The following is a 16,574-nucleotide window of genomic DNA, read 5'->3' on the forward strand; positions in this document are numbered from 1 at the left end:
CACTTGAAATGCTTCCTCAATTATCTTCTCCTTTCTGTAAGCTCTCCTTTGCTCTTGAGCTTGTAGTGCATTGATGAGTTCTGCCAATTTATTATTGACAGATCCGTGGACTCTTCAAGTGAAGAGATTTTGGATTCGAATCTCTCAGGTAAGGTCACCAAAATCTTCTCTACTACCCTTGTGTCAGAATTCTTCCCCTAGCATCCTAATCTTGTTAGCTAGCATTAGCAACTTGTCCATATAATCCTTCATTTTTTGTATTTCAAATTCCCTTCTCAAGTTCAAGACCTACATTTGCTTTGTCCTGATGTTTCCTTGATATTCTTCTTTCGAAAGATCTCATGCCTGTTTTGTTGTTTCACAGGTTATGATCTTTGTAAAAAACTGTCTCTGAAACTGCAGAGCGGATGCAGGTCTTGGCCTTATATCTCCTCTTTCTTTCCTCTCTATTGTTTCTGATCTGCGCCATTGTTGGACCCTCAGGATTTGTTTCCACCAAGTCCCACAAGTCACATGCTTGCAAGTACCACTCCATTTTCATAGCCCATATTTGGTAATTTTCACCTGTGAAAACTGGAGGTGCAAACAAAAAATCATTTCGTGCCATATAGGTTTCAAGAGGAAGGATGGGTTTTGATTTGTTGTGGTTTATATCTCACTGGATGCACTCACACACTTTATAGGTCCCTTAAGAAAAAGGGCTCTGATACCACTTTGTAGGTTTTTAGAGTAAGAATAGAAAACACAGAAAATTTGGGGCTGAAAATTGCACACCTTTTGTTGCTTCAAAATCTGAATTTATGAAGGAAAAGAAACAAACAAAGCCAAAAAAATCTTCCTACATATCTTCAACAGATTTCTAATAGCATTACTAAGTTAAATATGAATTCAAAAAAAAAAATTCAAACTAAACTAAAAACTGTTCCTCTATCTTGCAGAATATTCTCAATAGAATTTTGGTTTATTTTAGCTTAAATTCTGCAGCAAATATAACACTTGTCATCAATTCCTCTGTTGGTGGTTATGATATCGGAGTTACCCCAGGTTTTTCTATCATGAGGAGATTCATTTTGCTTCTCAGACCAGTCTCATTGACTCAAATAACCATCAAACGGTGATAGATTCTCAACTGTAGTGCAACATGATTGAGTCGAAGAATCCAAGGTCGATTAGTCATCATTCTCAGTCTCAGTAGCATGAATTCATTTTCTTCCTTTTGGGCAAAGATATTGATGACCATTGTGATTACCCACCCTAATAATAGCAACCTCAGCCACTTTCAACTCACTCCCACATAGAGGACTGGGGAAAATCAAATAACCATTCCAATGTAATAACTGGATATCGAAGGACATGGTTAACCTTGTCATCTGATTCCAAGTGTGACCCTTGTCCCATAAAACAGAAATCTTTAATTCGCTTTCTCAATTTCCTTGGATGACATCTCATTTCCATGGTAGTGTACAAGTCAGTGGCATCAGTAAGTATATCTTAAGGGACTTGATGTCTGAAGCTGCTGTGTTCTTGTTTCTCTGTATTTTAACGAAAGCCTTTTCTCTGTACTTATTTTTATATACTTACTAATGAAATTTCCATGTATCAATTCTCAAGTGTACTGATGGAAATACTGAAGTGTGATTTGCTTAGCTGTAAAACTTGCAACTAGATTTATCTGCTCGTTAAGTCGGTAAGTGAACTTTTGTGAGCTGGCTTGTCCTATGCACAGGGAGTTTCCTCTTTATTGCTTTAACAGAAATGGCATGTCCCAAATAAAAGTGAATCTTCCATTCCAGTAGCTAACATGACATGTCTTCTGAAAAAGTTCCCTATTACTATTTGGTGGGGTTTTGAGTTGGTTCCTGCCCTACCAAACATAGGTCTCTTCTTTTGTGCCAAAATTCACAGGATCTGATATATGCTTCTCCCTCAAACCATAATAAAGACCATCTGTGAAAAAGGACCAAAATTTCATGATTTCTTTCTTTACTATTGTCTTCACAAGTTCTCACTTCTCACTGAGATTTAGGATTATGAATCTTGCTGGGGTCTCTTGGATGTTGTGATGGATGAAAAGGGTGGAACACCTCTTTTCCTTAAAATCTAAGGATGAGGAGAAGAGGGATGATAAAAAGACTGCTAAAAGGCTTGAGATAGGCACATGGATGATAAAAAGAGTGATAAAAAGCTTGAGATAAGCACATGAATGATAAAAAGACAGCTGCAAAGCTTGCGATAAGCACAAGGCAGGTTGGTCCTATCAGGTTTATGCATAGTGAGTTTTCCTTTTATGACCACTTTAATCAACTCTTGACTTCATAGGTCGATCTTTCTTTAGGGGCTTTTCCTTTTCCTCGCACCCAAAGTGTCTATGAATTTCATTCTCCTGTGAACCCAAGTTCTCAAGAGTTTCTTGTCCAGAAGAGGTCTGGTTGTTCCCACAATTTCCGTGAATTCCATCCTGAGTTGTATGATCCCCAATGTCTGGGTAATTCCTGAGAAGTACTGACTGAATTCCAGGGAATAGAAGAACAAAGAGGCTGTTTGATTTGGTGGTTAGATGCAATCTTCCTTTATGAAACCATTAAAATATCTTTTGTTTTAGCTTGTAATTTGGTTGACGTAAAGCCTTCTCATTTCCCTTTTTCTTATAGTATTAAAAGAGGGCTAGCATCAGAAAGCTACAATGCCAGCTCAAAAGGCTTCATCTTCACATACTCTGAGTCATCTTCCCTTTTTCTCATTTCCCTTTTTATTATGTCCCACCATATTTAACCAGATAAACCTTTCTTTTGATCTCTTGGAAAATTGAACAAAAGAAGAATAGGTCCTTGCATAGCCTTACAAAAAAGACCGAACATACCCCGTCATCTCAGACTATTTTTTATTAGAATTTATTTTTTCCTGAAGCTCAGGTCTGTGCCTTTATTCTTGTTTATGAGCAACGGATGAGTCATCAACCAGAAGTTGAAGATTCACCCACCATTTTTGTCCCTTTAAATACACCTGCATTGTACAGGGTTGATCAACTCAAAGGGTTTTTGCAATCTCTGGAAAGTTGAGCATTCTAGACCACTTGTTGCAGACTGAATTGCAGCACTTTCAGAAATATGAAGAGCCAACTCCAAGAACATGTTATCGGAATCCCAGTCAGCTGCCAATATGATAAGCCATCTCTTTCAAATGGCCCTGGGGCAATCATCCAAAGTAAAACCCTCTCTCTATCTCTTTCCACTCTGCGTATCAGTTGTTAGTTATAGAAGACTTTAAAATAGAAGTCATTTTGCTAATGGGCTTGTCTTGAAATTGCAGAAAAATGGGATTCCACAAATTACAGGATAAAAAAAAACAGGAAGAAGGCAGACAATTTTGTGGATGGAGTCCGAGAGCATGGTGAGTTGCTAACTGTTACTTTTTTGCTACAGTTACGATTAAGAATCATTAACATTCTGATTTTAACATTCATTTGTGAAACTGCAGTGAGATTAGGGCCTAAGTTCTCTGAAACGGTGAAGGGAAAGTTGAGCTTGGGGGCTAGGATTCTTCAAGTTGGAGGAGTGAAGAGAGTTTTCAAGCAAATTTTTGGTGTTGAAGGAGAGAAGCTGTTGAAGGCTTCCCAATGCTACTTATCAACAACAGGAGGCCCTATAGCTGGTCTCCTCTTTATCTCTTCTCAGAGGATTGCCTTTTGCAGTGATAGATCAATCAAATTCTCTTCTCCAAATGGTGAATTGATTAGGATCCATTACAAGGTGGGCTACTCACATAAATCTCTCTAGGTCAACTGATCTCCCTTTCCTTGTTTGCTAACATTTATGTAAATTCATTTTCTTTTGTGCAGGTCTCTATCCCACTGAGAAAGATAAAAAGAGCCAACCAAAGCGAGAATGTGAAAAATCCATCTCAGAAGTACATGGAAATCGTTACTGTGGATAACTTTGACTTCTGGTTTATGGGATTCTTGAATTATCAGAAAGCTTTCAGCTACCTCCAACAGGCACTCTGTGAAGCGCAGAATCTGGTTGAGAAGTGATTCAAAGTTTCTTCCCCCAACTTCTACAAATGTATTTACATGAATCTGATAAGGATCTGTACAGTCAGAGGCTTTGTACAAATTTTTTGCTAATGAGAAATTGATCTCCAATTTTTCAACCATATTTTCTATTCAGTGCATGGAACAAGTTCTTCCAAAGTGACTATTGTTTTAGTACTATAGTAGCTATGCTATCACATAAACCCCAGCTCTTTATGTTGTGTCTGTTGTATTATATGCTGTATGACACATTCCATTGCTTCTTGTCAAATGTGTTCTGGTGTAGTATGAAGACATAATACCTGAGGAAACAGATTAACAATAGCTTTTGTTGAGTTACAGGAATTGAATGAATCTCTGACTTCCAAAACCATATACAGAGTGATATCCAACCTCAAGTATTTTTGCAGAAGCTTTTACTAGGACAAATAGGCTTACTTTCTTCTATAAGATCTTGAGTTAGGCCACCTCTGGTGAATCAGACCAGGTGAGCTGTCTTGTAATGAGGAAGCCTTTACTTTAGCCAGCTTCGGCACTTCCTTTTTGGCAATCCCATTTCTAAGAAACTTGAGACACCAATCGATACCCTCATAAAAGCCTATGGAATTCATTGGTCTTGGAAACATATTGTTGAGTTTTATGTGAATTAAACTACCTTATCATTGTACTCAGCTCCATACTTTTATGAACAGATTAATCACATTGAATTATAATTTCATCAGTAAAACGATACATTGAGTTTCCGAAGTCCATTAAATTATAATATCTGAAAATTCTATGACTTCCAATGCCTAAGGTAGCTGTTAGCACCATTTTGAGTCATGGGACCTCCAATCCCTTAAACTATGACATCAAACTCCCCCAATTTTATCGTTTACACTCTGTTAGGAGTCTGAATTTATGGAAATTGGGTCAATAAAAGCATCCCAACTGGAGGTGATTCCCAGAAATTGCTGATGTCCTTCCAGCGAATACAAGAATCCCATTCAACATTCAACCATTTAGGACAAATTAGTCATCGGTTTGGTAGTTGGATGTAATCTCCCATAGATGACAGTATGACAGACAATCATCATTTATTGAAAAATCATTACAGTATCTAATCTTTCACCCTGTAATTCAGGTGATATAATGATAAATTTGCTTAGCAAATGTCTTTTTCACTTTCCATTTTTTTTACTAGGATCACAAGGCAAATTGGCTGGCTCAAAGTGCTTCATTGACATATCCATATATAGCCAGCATAAGAAAAAGGAGTAAAATATAGTGTTAGGATAGAACTATTGAACTCTAACCAATGAATCAAAGATTATAGATCACTCAAAAGAAGACAGATACTCCTTCCCTCTTTTGGGAAGTTGAAGTTGTTTCAGGGCATTCTTTTCAAACTGTAGATAAGTAGATTCCATGAATAATAGGACTAGAAAATATGGGAAAATGGTGAAAGTTTTTGTGCTTGGAGCTTGAGAGCATTGTAAGTCTTTCTTTCTTTTATTCTTCAACCAGATTTTCCGTTTGGTTTATGGAAAAATGGAGGAAAATTATAGAAAACCTTGAGACCATTGGAATGAGGGCTGGAAAGATAGTTACATGATGGAATTTTCTTTCATCTCCTCTGGGTTCTCAACAACCAAACAGAATTTTGTGAAACTTCAGTGAGACTGGGGCCTAAGATCTCTAAAACTGTGAAGGGGAAGTTGAGGTTGCAGGCTGGGAGTCTTCAAATAGAAGGGGTTAAGAGTGTTTTCAAGAAAACTTTCAGTGTTGGAAAAGAGGAGAGGCTGTTGAAGGCTTCTTCCCCAAGAATGCCTGTTAAAGAATTCTGGCTTCTGTTTCACAGGTTTTTGAATTATCAGAAAGCTTTCAACTATCTTCAACAAGCAATCTCTTAAGCTTTAAATCCACTCAAAAAGTGATTCAAACTGATACATTTCTTCCCCTCTGCTTCACTGATGTGCTTGGCTCTGCATAGGCCATTCTTTAACCGTTTTTTTTCCAGAAGTATATACCATGAGTCACTCTGGAGTAATTGCTATTTTAGAAGTTTTTTTCATGCTGGAAAAGCTGGCTATAGAGCTGAACTAATGCAATTCCAAAGGAGTTTGCTCTATATTGCCCTGCCTGAATCAGTTATAGTTCCCTGATTACCGTGAATCTGAAGTGATCAATCAACATGATCATGACTTTTAATCCTCAAAATAATATTGAACACCCTCTTCCAGACATCTAGACTTCACAACAGTAAAAAAATTGAAAATCCCGGAGTTGAATTTGAGCATGACAGTGGGAAATGGAGCTGATGTGGCTATGATGCAGTGACTCTTCTTTTTCCAAAAATACCTAATATTCATGTCATCCTTCATCAGCAGTGTGACGTTTAAAGGCAGCCTTATATTCCTTCACTAACTTTCTATGGTTTAATGTAGAGATTTGTATTCAGAAAAAGTTGAAGAATCTTTAGTTAACATGGCCTGCTACTGGTTTTTCTTAACAGGTAAGGATGAGGATACAAGAATGATAAAGATAACTGAAAAAAAAAGCTTGGGATAAGCAATATGGCAAGCTGGTCCTATCAGCTCTGTGACTTGTGAGTTTCATCAGCTAAATTGAGAAGAGCACTTGCATCACAAAGCAAAAGTGCCAGCTCAAAAAGCTTCACTAACACATCAACACAGGGTCAGGTTAATAAAGTAGGTTAACATATCAAGCTTGTTAGGATTGAATGATTGAAGAACTAACCATAAATAAGTGTGACATATATAGAAAATAACTGAAAAGATCCTCTTCTTGATTATCTTTTAGTTAAAGAAAGCTTATTTATAGAGGTGGCGTATGGCCTTTAGTCATGTTGATGAACCATAGACTTCAGAATTTATTCAAGTCATAAGTTTCCTCCCTCCCGTTTCAACAAATGTATTTACATGAACCTGATAAAACTCTGCACAGTCAAAGGCTTTGTACAAATTGTTTTGTTAATGAGAAATTGATCTCCAATTCTTCAACCGCTTATATTCTACTTGTGCACAGAACAAGGTCTTCCAAAGTGATATTGTGCTAGTACTTGAGTAGCCATGCCATATGACACATTCCATTGCTCTAAGTCAAATGACATATGGCATAGTCAAGTCTCTTGTACTATGTGCATATGACATATTCCATTGATCCTAATCAAATGTACTACGAAGATGTATACCTAGGGAAACAGATTCTCAATTGGGTTTGTTGAGTTATAGGAATTGAATGAAGTGATATCCAACCTCAAAGTGACTTTTGTCATACACAAGCTATTTTGCAACAAAAGAAAAGCTTGGCAAGACTAGTGGTCTTGCATAGATGCTTAAAGGGTTCAGCTGTTGGAAAGTTCAACCTTCTACGTTCGTCCCATCACCAACCTCCGTGTGTCATATCACAATATCACAAAGACAAGAGGCTCTAAACTCCCAACCCCTCCACTTGACCTTCCCAAAACTCCTCTTTAACCAACATACTGACTCCTTTTCAACTGTACCTCCTAGGAACTCTACCCACTACCACTTGCTCCTGTTGTGCCATGTTTCCACTCAGCCAAATCATCTTCCCTTCTCATGTGCTTTTCTCCCTAGCCACCTTTCATACCATAATCTCTCCTTTTTCTCCGGGATGAATCTCTCTTTAACGCCAAGCTGCAATTTCCTCTGACATGAAAACTGCCAATATCGAAATAGCTAAAAAGTGATTAAAATGAGGGTGAGGCAATAGCATACAAACTCAAGACACTTGCATATTGGGGCATACGATCAATTATTGGTTTCTAGCTCAATTGGCAAGGGTCAATTTGGAGCAGGGCTATATGCAAACCAAGATATTTCAATTATCATGAGATGCTTAAGAGAAACTTTCCTTTGGTCATGGTTGTGTTATGGCAGTTTGGAAGAACTAATCAGTTCTTCCACTTAATGTCAGAATTTCCCTTTTACATTTTGATTTTCTAAGAAGTTTGCATGAAAATACCCCCAACTTTTCTAATCATAAGGAGATTCAGATTTGTCTCTTGGGACAAGTCTCATTGTCTCTAGGAAGCATCAAACAATGCCAGATTCTCAACTGCAGTGCAAGGTCATTACGTCAAACAATCCAAGATTGATTAGTCAAGCTTGTCTCTTTTGGGTTGAGATATTGATGTTGATTGTTATAACCACTGGCAAACAAAAACACTAATAGCTATCTCAAGCAATTTCATCTTCTTTCCAAATTGGACTAGGGAAAATCAAATAGCAATTCCAATGTCATAATTGGATATTAAACTACATGATCAATCTTGTCATCTGATTCCAAGTGTGCCAGTTGTCCCATGAAACAGAAATTGGAGGACATCTCATTTCTTGGGAATCAAAGTATTCACAACAACTTCAGGTTCATCTACTGGGGTAATGCACAAGTCAATTGATTAGTTATGAGAATGTTTAATTTACATTTCTCTTTGTAATTCTTAAAACATATGACTTTCCTGACCACTATCGGTTGTTTTGTATCAATCAGGCTGCACTGATTATTGCTACCAGACTATGAAGAGACAGGGGAAACATGTTGTATTGTCATCTGAATAGAGATTCAATCTGTTTTCATTGAGACGATGAACACGGATACAAGCCATCAGTTTGTTATTGTCCCACAAAGTCCTCTATCGAGACCAGTTCAGGGCATTCAAGATGTTCACATGGGTGCTTGAGTGGAGTGTTAAGCTGGTATGGCATGCTGAGTTAGGACTTGAAAGAAGAATGTCATTAGCTTAAGACTGATGAATTGTATTTCAATTATGATTGTGGGAACTTTGTAATTGGTGAAACTGTTGATGAAAAAGAAAGTTCTTGTCCTGTAACATGTGTGAATTTATATTCTTTTCCTCTTATGTTACATTTGATTATATCTTAAGGCACTTGAATGTCATAGGCTGTTGTGTGTGTTCCTCTGTAAGTTATGAAAAGCCTTGTCTGTAATTGGTTTTATAAACTTATAATGAATGTTATACATTTCTATGTGTCCATTCTCAGGCCTACTGATTGAAATACCAAAGCATAACTTGCTTGTCTATCGAACTTGGAACTAGATTTGTCTGCTTTTCAAGTTGGTGAGTTTACTTAGAAGGGCTGGCTCTTCCTATGCACAGGGAGTTTCCTTTCTATTGCTTTTATAGAAATGGCAAGTCCCAAATAAAAGTGAATCTTCCCTTCCAGCAGCTAACATGTCATGCCTGCCAAAAAAGTAGCCATTATTATCTGGTGGGGTTTTGTCTTACCAATATTAGGTCTCATTTTTGTGTCAAAATTCATAGAATCTGAATTATGCTTCTCCCCTTAAACAATACTAAAGACCACCTGAGGAACAAGACCAAAATTTTGATGATGTCTTTCTTTACTATTATTTATTTTTTTACTGGCACCAATTTTCGTGGACCCCCTTTGTTCCAGTCTCCAAACTTCACAAGTTCTCATTGAGATTTAGGATAATGAATCATGCTGGAGTCCCTTAAAGCAAGGCAAGGGGCCTCCCAAATCCACAACATCAGTATCCTGTGGGGGATAAAGGATTCATTATGAATCTTGCTGGGGTCCCATGGATGTTGTGATATATGAAAGATTCATTGTATTGTTCATCAAAACTGTGTCGTTCAACATAGGCCTTAGACTCTAAAATTTTTTGTGGTTTTGTGTAGAGATTGACATTTGGAAAAGGGTGAAGCATCATTAATTAGCCCGGTTTACAACCCCTTTTCCTCAAAATCTAAGGATGAGGATAAAAGGGAAGATAAAAGGACTGCTAAAAAGCAGTAGCACATGGTAGGTTGGTCCTATCAGGTTTATGAATAGTGAGTTTTCCTTCTTTGAGGGTCTTTCCTTTCTTCACATGGGAAATCTCCAAGAATTTCGTTCTTCCGTGAATCCAAGATATCAAGAGTTTTTTTTGTCTAGAACAGGTCTGGTTGTTCCCACGATTGTTGTGAACTCCATCTTGAGCTGTAGAATCACGAATGTCCGAGCAATTCCTGAGATCTTGCGTCTGAGTCCCATTCCATTTTCAACCTTCTAGAACAAAGAGGCTGTTTAGTTTGGTAGTTATTTTCAATCTTCCTCTGTGAAACCATTAAAATATCTTATCTTGCAGCTTGTAATTTGGTTGATGTAATGCCTTCTCATTTCCCCTTTTTCATATAGAATTAAAAGAGGTCTGGCATCAGAAAGCTAAAAGGCCAGCTCAAAAAGATGCATCTTCATGTACTCTGAGTCAGCTTAAAAAAAGGAAGACTGAACTGCTGACCAAATATATAATATTATTTATGTGTCCAACCGTATTTAACCAAATATACCTTTCTTGCAATTTCTTGGAGGATTGAACAAAAGAAGAATAGGTCCTTCTTACAATAGCTTTTCAAAAATGGCCGAGCACACCGTCATCTCAGACTGTTTTTAAGTAGAGTTATTTTTTCAAAAAGCTCATGCCTGTGCTTTTATTCATGTTGATGAGCAACGGATGAGTCATCAACTAAAAGTTAAAACATTCACCCACCATTTCTATCCCTTTAAATGCACATGCATTTTACAGGTTTCTTCAATCTCTTGAAAGTAGAGCATTCAAGGCTTACTTGTTGCAGACAAGTCAGTTGGAGATAGAGATGCTGAATTGCAGCACTTCTAGAAATATGAAGAACCAGCTCCAAGAACACAGTATTGGAATCCCAGTCAGCTGCCAATACGATAAGCCATCTCCCCCAAATGGCTCTGGGGCAATAATTCCAAGTAAAACTCTTTTTTTCACTTTGTTTATCAGTTGTTTTAGTTATAGAGGACTTCAGAATGGAAGTTGTTTTACCAATGGGTTTGTCTTGAAATTGCAGAAAAAATGAATTCAATGAATTATAGGATGAACAATAACAGGAAGAAGGCAGACAATTTATTGGATGGAGTCCGAGAGTATGGTAAGTTTGTAACTGTTTCTTTTTTGCTACAGTTTATTTAAGAATCATGAACATCCTGATTTTAACCATCTTTCATTTATAAAACTGCAGTGAGAATAGGGCTTAAGTTCTCTGAAACCGTGAAGGGAAAGTTGAGCTTGGGGGCTAGGATTCTTCAACTTGGGGGAGTGAAAAGAGTTTTCAGGCAAAATTTTGGTGTTAGAGAAGGAGAAAAGCTATTGAAGGTTTCCCCATGTTATTTATCGACAACAGCAGGCCCTATAGCTGGCCTCCTCTTTATCTCTACTCAAAGAGTTGCCTTTTATAGTGAAAGATCAATCAAATTTTCTTCTCCAAATGGTGAATTAGTTAGAATCCATTACAAGGTGGGTTACTCACATGACTCTCTCTATGTCAACCCATCTCTCTTTCCATGATTTTTGAACATCTAAGTAAATTCATTTTCTTTTGTGCAGGTCTCTATCCCACTAAGAAAGATAAAGAGAGCCAATCAAAGCAAGAATGTGAAAAAACCTTCTCAGAAGTACATGGAAATTGTTACTGTGGATAACTTTGACTTCTGGTTTATGGGATTCTTGAATTACCAGAAAGCTTTTAGCTATCTTCGACAGGCAATCTCTCAAGTGCATAATCCAGTCCAGAAGTGATTCAAGCCAATAAGTTCTTCCTTCCCACTTCAACAAATGTAATTACACGAACCTGATGAAGCTCTGCACAATCAAAGGCTTTGTACAAATCTTTTTTTGTTAATGAGAAATTGATCTCCAATTCTTCAACCCTTATTTTCTACTCAGTCATAGAGCAAGTTGTTCCAAAGTGATAATTGTGCTTTAACTTGAGTAGCTTGGGGAGATGAAATATTTCATCTTCCCAAGGTTCTCAACAACCAAACACAATTTTCTGAAACTGTGAAAACTGTGAAAAAGAAGTTGAGTTTGGGGCCTAGGATTCTTCAAATAGGAGGATTTACAATAGTTTTCATGCAAATTTTCAGTGTTGAAAAAAAAGCTGTTGAAAGATTCTGACTTTTGGTTTATAAGGTTTGTGAATTATCAGAAAGATTTCAACTATCTTCAACAAGCAACCTCTCAAGCATGGAATCCACTATAAAAGAAAAGTGGCTCAAGCCAATACATTTCTTCCCCTCTGCTTCGTCTGATATTGTTAGCAAGAGCCCAACAAAGCTCCAAACATACAATTTTTTTATCGTTGCTTTTCCATGAGTTGATAGAATCAGTTATTCTAGGGTTGTTCACTGGTAGCCATGACTTTTGATCCTTCAAAACAATATTGAACATCCTCATCCTTTTAGTCATCTAGACTTCACAAGTTCTCCCTGAGACTGAAGGAGTTCAAAAGAATTCAACTAGTAATCATTCCTCCACACCCCTCCACAAGCTTGTTGAAGTTGCACTTGCCCAGACCTAAATAGAAGGTAATGCAACCATTGTCATTGTCTGTAAGACTGTAACTAATACCTATGTTTCCATTCTTGGCAACTTCTCTCATGAGTGTCTAAACTTAAAACTAACAGACCAGGAACTGGCACATATATGGGGCAGGCCATATAGACACTGTATGGACTGCAAATCCTGGTTTGATTTATGCTGGAGAGGCAGATTACGTCATTAGTTTTTAACTAAAACATTGGTGTATTTTAACAACAAAGAGGACAATGTTTCCCTTCATATATCCTGAATCCATGTAAATAAACTTTCACTACTGAACTTGGGTGTAACTAGTTTACAGAGTTATCAATGAGGTGGGACCAAGTAATGACCACCCCAACATTGGATCCGCAATTTTTCTGCAACTCTTAAAAATACAGTGGTTCAAACACTAGATTCCAAGCAAGACTTGGGAGCAATGGTAAATGAAGCAAGACCTAGGAACAATTCAAGCAAAATTAGGAGTAACCCCCAAAACAAATAGTTGAAAATGGAAATACTAATATGACAATGAATTTTCATTGAATGAATGCTGATTACAAATTTACAGTTTGTAAGAATAGTATAAAGAGAATTCTTCGATGATCATATTCACAAGCTACTAAAAGCCTCTATACAGTTTTCAATAGAAATATCATGAACATGAAGGAACAAAACAAGAAACAGAGAATGGCTTTATGGAGATGACAGCTGCCTTCCATCATTCAGGATGCCAATGAAGTTGGCTCCGCCTGCCATTTCCAAACATCAACTTGTCCAGTTCCATCCCCAATGAAAAAGAGTCCCCCAGGACCTATTTGAATCGCTCGGACTTCTTCCTTTGCAAAAATCCTGGCCCTCTCGGTGAATCTATGCCACAACATATAAAATTAGTCCACCAAGGAGCAAGGAAGAATAATGGAATTATGAAGAGAAATACAACCTAGAAAGTAATGGTTATACTCACGATGGTAATTCATATAGCCGAACAGAATTGTCATTGCAAGAGCACAACAATATTGGTTTTCCTTCTGAATCGAACATACCGAAAAGTGCAAGCACACCCTGTAACAAGAAGCAGAATATAACAACATTATAACAGAAATATATCAGCAGTACCGCTCACATTCCCTTGATAAAAAGGTTCCTAGAAGCAAACCAAAATCCACCATGCATAAATTAAGATTTAAAAAGAAATGAATGACAATAACTTACATGTTCTTCATTATGTGTATAGGTCACTTCCAAGTTGCCAGCTTCAGTAGCAAACCAAACCTAAACCAAAACAAGTATCAGAACAGACATCCAGTCTAATATCCATGGTGAATGTAATAATTGTAATCAGAAATGAAACTGACCTTGATTGTTTGGTCCAATGAACATGATATCAAATAGGGACCCCAGCAAACAAGAGACATCACAACTGATGCATGCTCCTTCAGAGTATGAATACACTGTAATGTATTAAGATCCCACACCTGAAAGGAATATAATAATCACTTTTGTATACACATTTTACCAAGAAATATTATAAACCATGACAATGGAACAACTGAGCAGTGTTAAAGACTATGAAGTCAAATAACATTAACTACATATTTTAATGAACCATGAATTTTGCAATTTGGAAATTCAAATAATTTGTATTACCAGTGACTGATTTTTCCAGGACTCTAATGTACAACATGCTATTACCATTAAAGAGGAGATTTGCGTAATTGTCATATGCAATGATAATAGAAGCTTTTGAATTAACAAACCTATTTCTGCTGAAGTTGCTCAATTAAATTGGCTTTCAAGTGCTATTTTTCCAGTCCACATACTTTGTATAGATTCGACTATTTTGCAGTTTTCACATAATGGGAAATGATAAAACAAACACCCTTAATATAAAAACACAAGCTGACATATTTCCAAACCACTCTGCATAGAAAAATGATATAATAGTACATAAAAGAGCTTAATTAAACCTACTCTTATTGTATTGTCCATGGAACCAGAATATAGCCTCCCACCACCAACTGTGAGCGAAACCACAGCACAATTGTGGCCTCCCAATGTTGTAGCCAGCTCAAAAGCATTGGTTTCCTTATTGGGTTTCCATGCATATATAGTGCCATTCTGCAGCACCAAAAATTAAAAATAAGAAATAACTTTGTAGTGTGACCCCAACATGTTGAAATAGCGAAAGAGAAAAAAAAAAGTTGGACTCAAATGTGCAAGTTCTTTCACACTGCCATTTTCAGGTTGTAAAGCTGTATGGGAAGTTGGGACTCCATTAGTCATTTACAGGGGTCAGATGATATACTGAATCATTACCATTCCTAAGAGCAGGACACAGAAAGTTACACCAGATATAAGGAGTCATCAAGAAATTTACCTCTGCCCCTGCGAAGAGCATATCATGATCCACCACCATAGCATAAATTTGCCCAACTGGTCCATCCAGAGAGAGATCGGCACAAGACTCAATATTCCATGCCTGAAACATTACCAGCATAGATTTGATCAGATACATCAAATTATAATCAAACTGAATTGAACAAACAAATTGAAGAGAAAAGGAATAAGATGTGTTTCAATCTTACCTTAACAACATCTTTTATTCCAGCAAATAGCCAAGGGCCTGCACTGATTAAGGACCCAATTTCCCCTCCAAGATTGACCACACCATCACATTGACCAGTATGGCAGTCCCAAACCCGTATATACCCATCTCTACTGGCAGTATAGAGCTTCTCTGAGCCAGAAGGAAGCACAATTCCTGAGATAGCCTGAACAAAGAAAAAAAATTCTCATGGATAAGATGTTGTTCAATTTAACCAATTAACAAAAGCACCATCTTAATTACTGCACCAACTACCTTGATGTGCCCATTAAGCTCGGCCAACTTGAAAACCCCATGGCCCTTAAACCATGAATGGAGATACTGGCACTTATCTGCCTTCACACAATTTCCATGTAGCCAGTACTTGCAGACCCTTTCTCCAATTACTTTCTGTGTAATTCCATTTCCAGCGCTACTTCCTGATCTTGTTGGACTTGATGAACACCTTAGATTAGTTGAGTCCCATTCACCCTTTTTGTCAGAATAGAGAGTCCCCTCCCTGTTGTTTCTATGGGATTGATTTGAAGCTGATGAACGCTTCGGAGTTGTTGAACTTGATGACCTATCCAGACTCATTAAACTTGATGCACTCTTCGAATCAGAGTCGGGATTCCTCTGCCAGCAGTTTTTGCGGAACTGATTTGAAACTTGATAGTGGGTGTTTTGGGGCAATTCTTGGTGCAGGAACCTACAACGGTTTCTGTTGCACCTCCCACGGAGCCAATAGGAACAAACCATGTTGTTCACATGTCTTCTTCCCCTTTCATTTTTGTCTCCAACCGATCTTGATGGCTTGATGTCCATGGCTATATCACAAAAAATACATAGGTAGAACATATAAGTTTGCTGCACCAAAAAAACCTTCAAAATCCTAACATCAACATCGAGAAAACCCTTAAATCTATGATCTTCAATTTAAAACCCTCAGAAATCCACCATGATCCTCAATTTAAAACACTCAGAAATCCACCACGAATAGCTGCTAAACATCAATTAAAATAAAATAATTTCATCTCTTCACATCCATCAAACCCTTAACTTTCCAATTCTTAAAAACTTCAATCCAAAACCCATATCTATCAGAATCTTTAAATTTCCGATTCTCAATTCAAAATACCAAATAAATCCGCCAACCCATCTTCGATATGAATCAAAACCCTCAAGCAAAAACCCAAAACATAAATAAAGAAGCAAACCTGAAGAAGAAGAAGAAGAAGAAAACAAGAGAAGAAGGCGGTCTTCAGAGAGAACTACGCAAAAGTTATCTACGAACTTGCTGTTTGTTCTTTAGCTCTTCTCTTTCTATTTATAGGCGCAAGTAAGCGCGGGAATGTTTGAAATTTGAATTTCCGTTAAACGGGCGCGTACTCTTCACCTGACTTGATCTGCCGTTAGGCGCCGCCGCCCCGCGTTAAGTAAATAAAAAATTACAAAAAAAAAAAAGAAAAAAAAAATTGAAAAGAAAGATTAGGAATCAGTAGGAAAATAACAAAAAAAAATGGTTTATAATTTTTCATTACAAGTAAATTTTCTTGAAAAATCAATATATTTTAATGG

The 16,574-nt window shown here is 37.2% G+C and overlaps 3 protein-coding genes across 3 annotated transcripts; 2 read left to right on the top strand and 1 right to left on the bottom strand.

Moving 5' to 3' along the window:
• The first annotated feature begins 2,339 nt into the window (after positions 1 to 2,339).
• Positions 2,340 to 4,152, top strand: LOC100256696 (GEM-like protein 4). Its single transcript, XM_010657696.3, has 4 exons — positions 2,340 to 3,204; positions 3,310 to 3,390; positions 3,478 to 3,749; positions 3,839 to 4,152. Exons 1-4 carry the CDS (start codon positions 3,108 to 3,110, stop codon positions 4,028 to 4,030), a joined length of 642 nt encoding a protein of 213 aa, XP_010655998.1. The 5' UTR covers positions 2,340 to 3,107; the 3' UTR covers positions 4,031 to 4,152.
• Positions 4,153 to 9,835: 5,683 nt separating this feature from the next.
• Positions 9,836 to 11,758, top strand: LOC100242946 (GEM-like protein 4). Its single transcript, XM_002272169.5, has 4 exons — positions 9,836 to 10,803; positions 10,902 to 10,982; positions 11,073 to 11,347; positions 11,438 to 11,758. Exons 1-4 carry the CDS (start codon positions 10,680 to 10,682, stop codon positions 11,627 to 11,629), a joined length of 672 nt encoding a protein of 223 aa, XP_002272205.2. The 5' UTR covers positions 9,836 to 10,679; the 3' UTR covers positions 11,630 to 11,758.
• A 1,175-nt stretch (positions 11,759 to 12,933) lies between these two features.
• Positions 12,934 to 16,276, bottom strand: LOC100248072 (zinc finger CCCH domain-containing protein 48). The gene is made up of 9 exons (XM_002272126.4): positions 16,214 to 16,276; positions 15,273 to 15,823; positions 14,998 to 15,183; positions 14,790 to 14,891; positions 14,384 to 14,530; positions 13,768 to 13,887; positions 13,625 to 13,684; positions 13,377 to 13,474; positions 12,934 to 13,279 (listed from the first exon to the last, which is right to left on the bottom strand). Exons 2-9 carry the CDS (start codon positions 15,819 to 15,821, stop codon positions 13,135 to 13,137), a joined length of 1,407 nt encoding a protein of 468 aa, XP_002272162.2. The 5' UTR covers positions 15,822 to 15,823; positions 16,214 to 16,276; the 3' UTR covers positions 12,934 to 13,134.
• Between the last annotated feature and the right edge of the window lie 298 nt (positions 16,277 to 16,574).

This window comes from Vitis vinifera, chromosome 10 (genome assembly GCF_030704535.1).
Source record: "Vitis vinifera cultivar Pinot Noir 40024 chromosome 10, ASM3070453v1".
In the NCBI taxonomy this organism is placed as follows: Eukaryota; Viridiplantae; Streptophyta; class Magnoliopsida; order Vitales; family Vitaceae; genus Vitis; species Vitis vinifera.

What these genes read in the sequence shown, in the direction of transcription:
- LOC100256696 (XM_010657696.3), top strand. Translation starts at nt 3,108, where the DNA reads ATGAAGAGCCAACTCCAAGAACATGTTATCGGAATCCCAGTCAGCTGC. An exon ending in CCCTGGGGCAATCATCCAAA is followed by an intron (nt 3,205 to 3,309) that starts GTAAAACCCTCT and finishes TTGAAATTGCAG; the next exon opens with AAAAATGGGATTCCACAAAT. An exon ending in GGATGGAGTCCGAGAGCATG is followed by an intron (nt 3,391 to 3,477) that starts GTGAGTTGCTAA and finishes GTGAAACTGCAG; the next exon opens with TGAGATTAGGGCCTAAGTTC.
- LOC100242946 (XM_002272169.5), top strand. Translation starts at nt 10,680, where the DNA reads ATGCTGAATTGCAGCACTTCTAGAAATATGAAGAACCAGCTCCAAGAA. An exon ending in CTCTGGGGCAATAATTCCAA is followed by an intron (nt 10,804 to 10,901) that starts GTAAAACTCTTT and finishes TTGAAATTGCAG; the next exon opens with AAAAAATGAATTCAATGAAT. An exon ending in TAGTTAGAATCCATTACAAG is followed by an intron (nt 11,348 to 11,437) that starts GTGGGTTACTCA and finishes TCTTTTGTGCAG; the next exon opens with GTCTCTATCCCACTAAGAAA.
- LOC100248072 (XM_002272126.4), bottom strand. Translation starts at nt 15,821, where the DNA reads ATGGACATCAAGCCATCAAGATCGGTTGGAGACAAAAATGAAAGGGGA. An exon ending in GAATAAAAGATGTTGTTAAG is followed by an intron (nt 14,892 to 14,997) that starts GTAAGATTGAAA and finishes GTAATGTTTCAG; the next exon opens with GCATGGAATATTGAGTCTTG. An exon ending in CCATGGACAATACAATAAGA is followed by an intron (nt 13,888 to 14,383) that starts GTAGGTTTAATT and finishes TATTCCTTTCAG; the next exon opens with GTGTGGGATCTTAATACATT.